Source organism: Lampetra fluviatilis, chromosome 6 (assembly GCF_964198595.1).
Source record: "Lampetra fluviatilis chromosome 6, kcLamFluv1.1, whole genome shotgun sequence".
Classification (NCBI taxonomy): domain Eukaryota; kingdom Metazoa; phylum Chordata; class Hyperoartia; order Petromyzontiformes; family Petromyzontidae; genus Lampetra; species Lampetra fluviatilis.
Genome location: NC_136280.1, coordinates 602138 through 610000, shown reverse-complemented (window position 1 = coordinate 610000; position 7863 = coordinate 602138). Strand labels below are relative to the sequence as shown.

Here is a 7863-nt window from a genome sequence, read left to right as displayed (position 1 = left end):
TTGCTGTCTTTTCTTGGATTTTCTGTTTGCACTTAGTCACATAGTCACTTTAAGATGTCTTCTTATTCATGTTTTTGTTTTTTGTTTGTTGCGGTTGCACCCGATTCAAGAGCCGAATGGCTCACAGGGCTATACCAAATACATGAAAACTGAAATGCGGGAGGTTGACGGATTTGTGCATTGCAACACTGACAATGACTTGGGGAAGTCTTCACCCAGCAGTGGATGGCCAATTATGAATGGTTATGAATTTTGGACATCTCCACACCCCCCACATCATGAGCGGCAGAGAAGACGCAATGCCATTTGACCGTGGAGGTTTTCTCATCTTTATTCTACTGTTCATTCAACAGTCCAAGCACATTTCTGCGGCAATTAACAAAACCGTGTTCTCTTTAGTAAAAACCCCACCAGACTAACGCGACTTCGCAACTCCCCGTACTTTAGCTCCGCAACAAATCGCAGTCCAAACAGAAATTGAAAATAAAGCGTCTTCTGACAAGGGGAGGGCACGGGAGGGACGAGGTGGTGGTAGGGGCGGCCAAGAGATGCAGAACGGGACTGAAATCAACTCTCACCTCCACCGTCATTAACAGAATATTTCAAAGGTAACACATCAACCATCTCCGACGATCCAGTGTGTGGGTCACATTGTAAGGGGCCATCCATTTAGTACGTGCGCATGGAGGGGGTTAACCCAAATGCATACACTTGCGTATGGGGGGGTCTACTGGTTATCGAAGCCTCGATAACCGTGTCAGGCTGAAGCCTGACTTTGCACGTGTTGACAATTCCTAGAATATATCACCTGTTCGGCTGGGTTCAGTCGGCATTTGAATCTAGCGGACACCAGACAAACCTTTTAAAGGTACGCGACTTAATTCCTTGATGCTGCCGGTGGTGGACTGTTGGCTTAAGCACGTCAATATTATTAATCCTTGATCGTTTCTGCGTGGATTAAATATCGACCGTTCTATAGGATTCGGTGGGGGGGGGGTGATTCAAGCGTACGTACGCAGATGGGGGGGGTGTAAAAAGTACGCATGCGTACAGGGAGAGGGGGGGGAGGGGTCAAGCGGACAGATTTTTGCGTACGTACTAAATGGATGGCCCCATAACGGTGTTCTCCAAGTCGGTCGAAATTATTTTATCCGACTGCGTAGGTCGTAGTGCAGCGTTAATGAAGATGGCAGTGAGATCTTGTTGAGCTGTGTTTGCACAACCCCCGCCGAGGTGTCTTGGTGTCTTAAATTTAGGGCACGGAGAGCACATGTAGGATATGAACGGTACGTTCACGCCATACCCGTTACATATGAGGTTTTCAGTATAGCCAATGGCAACGTAAGTGCACTGTAACGTGATTCGAACTGGCGCAGTATTGAGATTCGGAAAAAAATGGGATGAAACGATAAGCTCTTGACCAGAGTCACGGTGACCTCATTCACTAAACTTTGATGGCCCCTGCCACATACAAAAAAAAAACCCACTTCAAGCAGAAAACGTGTATGGGGGAATTTAGATCGTCGCACCCTGCACACAAGCTCCTAAACCTAAGCCTCTATGGCAACCGGAACCTGTTAATAAAACACATAAATAATGACTTGTGGGTGCTGTGGTTATCAACCCTGTGTGAGGATTGCGTCTGGCTGCTGACGAGACAGTGTTTACGGACCAAGGTGACGGCGCGTGGGGGGGGGGAGATTCTGCGCCGATGATGCCGCTCACACCACCCGCCGCACTTCGAAGAAGCGCTTCAGGTAGTAGATCTGGCCCAGCGTCATGGCAACCAGGACCAGCGCCTCGAAGAAGGCCCAGAGCACCACGCGACTGTTGGTGTTGTCATTCACTGCATGCACACACACGGAGCACACATACACACAGGCACGCGCACACCGCGTCACTCTCGCACGTAAATCGTGTGTACGTACAAAGGGATGGCCGGTTCAAATGAAGAGGTGATTCTCGCATCTCTTTTACAGCCCTGAACCAGAGGTGGAAATTCCACATTCCTATGGCGGAGGTGAGTTTATCCTAAGCACAACCACTTCACTTTCCCACAAAGTGGTACATATTTTAACTACCCCGTAGGGATTATGGGCCGAGTCAACTGCCAAACAAGATTTTAACTGCGAGCGGCTCACTCTACCACCGAGTCTCTGGCCAGGTGATACATGTATGGCTCTTTAATCAATCCACTGCAGGATTAGGGAGGGAGACACCACGTAGAACATGTGCATTATTTGACCATGAAGTGTCTCGAGTAATTTGTTGGGTCCACGGGGCGGCACCATTCCTTTGAGGGTCGCAGTCCACTTCGACCGTCGACCGCCAACTCAAGTGGGCAATGAGTGGAGTCGCCACTCTCCAATAAACCAATTCCAAAACATCGATGCAAATGTCCCATGTTTTTGCCACTAACCCCTGAACGTGAGTGTTCATGGCGAGAATGTCGGCGTGTCAGGGCATCCACTCACCCGACCGATGGATCCGCTCGCGGACCTCCATGTACTCCTGCTCATGCTTGACGGCCGTCATGGCCGTGGCGAGTTCGTTAATCATCTCCTCCAACTTGTTCTGATGAGCTGCGACACGCACGCAGGCCGTTACACACGTGGGTCACGAAGCCACGCCCGTCAGCGTGTCTATATAAATGCCACCAACGCAATCCCACAAGCTCAAGATGAAGGTCAAACCAGCCTCTTGTTTTTCAAGCACTAAATACAGCCCACGCACAATTATCTGTGGCCGGATTATCTTGATTGTGGCTTAACCACGCGTGTTAAAAATAAATATATAAATATGGGCACACTGATTCAAATTATGAGCTGCTCCTCACTCATCGTGGATCAGCAACTCAGTGCCTAGATGACCACAAACATCCACCAGTAAACCTCTTCCTCTAAGAAGCACTCAGTGGGGGACGGGGGATAAAACAAAAACAGCGCAAAACAATGCATGTAAAATAGCCTCTAAACACAACTTCGAATTCATCACTCCCATTGAACACTAGTTAAAAATACCTTCGTGTTATATCTTACATTGAATTGTTTTGCATTATCCTTGTTTATTCTTTATCCGGGACGTCCCTCCACCGTTATATGCCGGATAATCGTGAGTGACGGTGTGAGTGTGTCTATAGGTACTGGCTAACAATGAGCACTATATGATGCCTCAAGTACTGCCGGAAGTGTCACTGCAACAGGGCATTCTTGTAATTCCACGTGTTAGCATGCAATGTATTACTAAAGTTAGCGCCGTGGACATTGTTATGTCTGGTATTAATTGGGAATTTTTTTTTCCCAAAGTTATGTTACCTATGAGCAAAACAACACCTCAGGCAGCCTCACCAGTTAGTCTACAAGGCAGCCACTAGAGACTAGAGGCTCGGTCACACAATGAACACTGCCAAGGGGCACACACACGCGCGCGCAGCGCCACGGGGAGACACATACCCTCCCACGTATCCCGACCTGGAGACACGGAAAGAGAAAGGTGAAGTAAGAGGGAGCAGCAGGAACAGACGAGAGGTGCGAGACGGTGTGAAAACTCAACGGGGGGGGGGGGCGAGAGCAGGCGTCGGACAAACGGAGAGCGGTGCCGCTAACAGCCCACTGCAGGCCATGACAAGAAAGTATACATTTTGTATGTGTCACATGACCACAAAGATGAAATAATGGATAAGCTATGTAATGTAATACTATCACAGCTGTGGGGCGTAATTAAGCTATGAAACTAATTCAAATTACTTTAAATCTTATTGCTGCAGTCTTTCAAATTCAAGATACTTTTTCACCATTTTAAAGCTAAATCGTGGTTGCGTACTAAATCACGGTAGGTGTGGCCTGATTGTATAACTTTACTGACACCGGCGGCTTATTTTACAGAACGTCTTATAATCTGGAGAATATGGTATTGGACTTTTTTTTTTTTTAAAGACCCGAGTTGCAGCTGATAATTGCTGCACCCCATTTATTCTTCTCATGCACCTGGGCACCTTCAGCTGCTTGCGCTGCTCAACTTTCGCTTAGTTTGCGTACGCCCAGCACGGTCATCACTGGCTGCAGAGGCACTAAGCGGGTGATCTCCAGCTGACCCCGAGGGGTCACCGCAACGCCTCTCACCCTCGGTCTCCATGTCCTGGCCCTTGGGAGTCTCGCCCATGTCGATGGTGAACATGACCATCTTGGGCGTCATGGTGGACATCTTGTTGCCGAAGCAGAACTTGTAGACGCCGTCCATGTGGGCCGCGAAGGTGTACTTCCCGTTGGATTCACGGTCCCCACGGTAGATCTCCCGTCCATCGGGCCCTGTGATCTGCACACATCGCATAAAGTCGGGTCATGAATCTTACATTTTTTAAGCGTTACCCATAAATGCAAAAAACACGATGTGATTCTTGCTTTGACTCCAAGACTGAGCGATGTGGTCAGGTATGGTCAATAAATACGCAGAAACGTCAAGGACGGCACTGTGAGACCCTCAGCCAGCAGTGGCCTGACAAAGGGCTGTAATGATTCTCATGTTACAAATCATTGAAACTGCTTTTTGTGTTTAGTTTGCAATTCCCCCATATCTCCAATTAGCATGTTTGGCTGCGTAGGGTGCGTAAGAAGTTCAGCATACATGGACACATCATGGGGTTTCAATGTTCTTGCACGCCAATCGGTTCAACTATGAATGCAACTATGGGATTCCATTATCAATTCCACCACTTTTGAAATCAATAATTAATCGATGCAATATTTTTTATATTGGCGTAATTCCCAGGAGCATGGAGATAATCTGCCCTGACTAAACCTTCTTAAGGCACATTGGTACATTTATTTTAATTCTCCAATATATATATTTTACAAAATCACTGCAACCTGCTCTCGTTTGCCTCTTCATTTCATCACTTTAATTCACTTTAATTGCTCACGAAAATTAAATTTAAACCACTGAAATGTATTCACTTCAGGTGATTACAGTTTTTTCTCAGAATTATAGTCTAGCATGGTCATGTAAACCCCAGACTTCTAGTCCAAACCCCTATCGTGTGTCTAGTCCAAACCCGACCGCTACCCTCAACTCTATCGCTACACCGACCCTACCCTAATTTCTACTGCCACCCCCCAACCTCATCTACCTCACTCTAACACTCCCGCTAGCCCTATCTCTACTCAAGAATTAGAAACAACACTACCTCAACCAGCACATATAACCCTACCTCTCTAGCTCTTGGCCCACGTATTGATTTATTGAATACCCCGGGGCTCGAGTTGTCGTAAGATCCGGGAGAAGCTGACTGTGGAGGGTGGGGCTGTCGAGAAGAACTGGAGAGGGCACCCGAATGAGGACGCATGGCAGTCAAGGGGTCTGGGTTTAGAGACCCAGACTGGCAAAGGGACCACCTGGAGACCACAAAGGGCTGCGGCGAGGACTTCAAGGACGCGTCCCTCGCTCCGAGGGGCATGAGGACCCGGAAATAGGACATAAAAAGAGCACTCTTTGCATGTTGAACTTCTTTCGCACCGCACGTAGCCAACCGTGCCAATCGGGAGGTGCGGGGGAAGGACAAAAAACGAAATACACACAAAACATTTCTAAAGAAATTAGTTTTCAATCGACAAGGGAGAACTAAAAGGGATCATCTTGACTTGAAGCTTTCGTGACTGCAGGAATTCATATTCTTTGGGTATTTCGGTAAAGTCACGTAGATAGGTTCAAATAAAATTACAAAAAACGACGTTTCGATCGCAACGCAAGCGACGCCATTGGTGATGACGACCGCTTGTGTTGCGATCGAATCGTCGTCGTTTTCTGTTATTTTCTTTGAACCGATCGACGCGACTTTACCGAATGACCCAAATAATATCAACGGGATCATCTTTGAAGAGGGGAACCTTCGGGGACTGCTACTGGACGACGGGGGCACGAGGCAGACCCTCGAGAGCAACAGGTGCGGTGAAGGGAGCCGTCGGAAGCCCCGTGTGGTCACTGTGAAACAGGGGGACCCCCAAGCATGTCCAGGTGATCCGAGGGGATCAAGGGGGACCTATGAACTCGAGAGAGCCCCCTTTGAGTCACCGCGAGGGTTACCATCTCGGAGGTACAAAGAACCCGGACATATGGTAAAGAAAAAGAGTTAATACCGGTTGCTCAAATGAGCACTGAGGCGGTGCTCAGCTCTTATTCACAGGCCTGAGCTGGTGGTGGGAATTCCACACTGCTCGACTTTCCCACAAAGTGGTCCTCGTTGATAACCGAAGAGATGGTGGAGACGGTGTCAACCCCCCACCAACCCCGACACGGCGGATTTACACTCGCAGCGGTCGGGGGGGGGGGGCCTGCGAGCGCCTCCTCGCTCCACCGCCGGAGCCGCCACCACCACCTGGTGTGGCCGCCCGTGATCCAGCGAGTGAGGCGGCAGCGAGAACCACCGACTAAAGCCTCCACTCTAACGCTTCCATTTGCTGGGGGCTTTCTCGGGACCCGCCGCCTCACCGCGGGGACGAGGAGGCTCCCCCAACCGGGGCGGGCAGCGAGACCCCTGTGGGGGGGGGGGGTCCCCTGTGGGGTGGGGGGGTCCCCTGCGGGGGTGGTGGTGTCCCCTGTGGGGGGGGTCCCCTGTGGGGTGGTGGTGTCCCCTGTGGGGGGGGGGGGGGTCCCTGTGGGTGGGGGGGGGGGCGGTGTCCCCCCGGCTCCGCCGCGGCCTAGGAGGTGACGTGTCCGTCGCGCCCGCCGACGCCGCTCACCTCCACGTCGATGTCCAGGAAGCCGCCCTCGGCCACCTCGAAGATGAGCCCCATCTTCGTGCCGGACGTGACCTTCTCGAAGAAGCACTCCTCGGCGTGCGCGTCCACGCTGATGAAGAAGGCGAGGCCCGAGCGCGGCGCGGCGCCCAGCAGCAGCAGCGCGAGCAGCGCGAACAGCGACAGCGGCCTGGGCACGAGCGGCGCCATTGCTCCTCTACAGCAGCCAGGCCCGGAGACGGCGCGCTCCCATTGGCCCGTGCGTCCGGGCGGTGCGGGCCAATCGCCGACGAGCACGCCCGCTGTTGACACGCGACTGGGCGGCTCTGGGGGGTGAGGCGAGTTGGCTCCGAGTCGGCCATGTTTCGTAGGGAAGGAGAGAAGGGTGAGAAGGCGGCGCTTGTTCCCCCGACCCCACATAGGCTTCGTTTTTGGGTGAGCAGAGGCGTCGGAGCGATCGCGTCGTTCTCACCGGCGGTCACTGTCGGTCAAGCTGAGAAGGGGGGGAAAGAAATACACCCGGAAGTGTTTCGTTGTCGGTCATGTTGGGTGAGTAAAGTCGCGTGAGAGGTTCGGTCGGCCATATTGGATGGGGGAAGAGACGGCGACGTTACACGCGCGCCACCATTGCACGCGCGTTATCCCTGAGCAAGATGGCCGCCCGTTAGCAGCGGCTGCTTCAGCTGATTCAGGTTCCGCATTGAAGTTGTCCACGCGCCCACGTCACGCCGATTCGCGACTCTTTAACGGTGACGATTCGTGACAAACCCCAGTGTACTGTATGTATGGTTGAACTTCTTTTGCACCGTACGTAGCCAACCATTGCTAATCGGAGGTGCTTACCGCACTTAATGACGGGGCCAGTCTAGAAAACACCCCCATTGACTTCCCACAACGCGCTTTGCTGACCCAGGAAATACATTTACTACGATAGCGACATTCATTACCACATAAACAAAATGTACTCATCTTCTTGGTTCTTTCTACGTGACTTTACCGAAAGAACCAAGAAGATGAATCCCTGCAGTCACGAAAGCTTTAAATCAAGATGTACTCGATAAACTTAACATGAATCCAGCAGTGTATTGATCACGGCCGATCTATTTAATATATTTAATTTGAGCGATTTGCT

General features: G+C 51.0%; 1 protein-coding gene across 2 annotated transcripts; it reads right to left on the bottom strand.

Moving 5' to 3' along the window:
• Positions 1-315: 315 nt before the first annotated feature.
• Positions 316-6986, bottom strand: TMED2 (transmembrane p24 trafficking protein 2). Of its 2 annotated transcripts, none has more exons than XM_078857394.1 (4): positions 6735-6986; positions 4122-4314; positions 2475-2582; positions 316-1827 (listed from the first exon to the last, which is right to left on the bottom strand). In XM_078857394.1, exons 1-4 carry the CDS (start codon positions 6939-6941, stop codon positions 1778-1780), a joined length of 558 nt encoding a protein of 185 aa, XP_078713520.1. In that variant the 5' UTR covers positions 6942-6986; the 3' UTR covers positions 316-1777. The 2 variants fall into 2 exon arrangements, with proteins under 2 accessions (XP_078713520.1, XP_078713519.1); XM_078857393.1 differs by having other exon boundaries at positions 316-1846; positions 6735-6985.
• Positions 6987-7863: the final 877 nt, after the last annotated feature.

Coding starts and splice junctions, on each gene's coding strand:
- TMED2 (XM_078857393.1), bottom strand. CDS start 6,941: ATGGCGCCGCTCGTGCCCAGGCCGCTGTCGCTGTTCGCGCTGCTCGCG. Junction 4,315..6,734: donor TCCTGGACATCGACGTGGAG/GTGAGCGGCGTC, acceptor CGATGTGTGCAG/ATCACAGGGCCCGATGGACG. Junction 1,847..2,474: donor CGAGCGGATCCATCGGTCGG/GTGAGTGGATGC, acceptor GTGTGCATGCAG/TGAATGACAACACCAACAGT.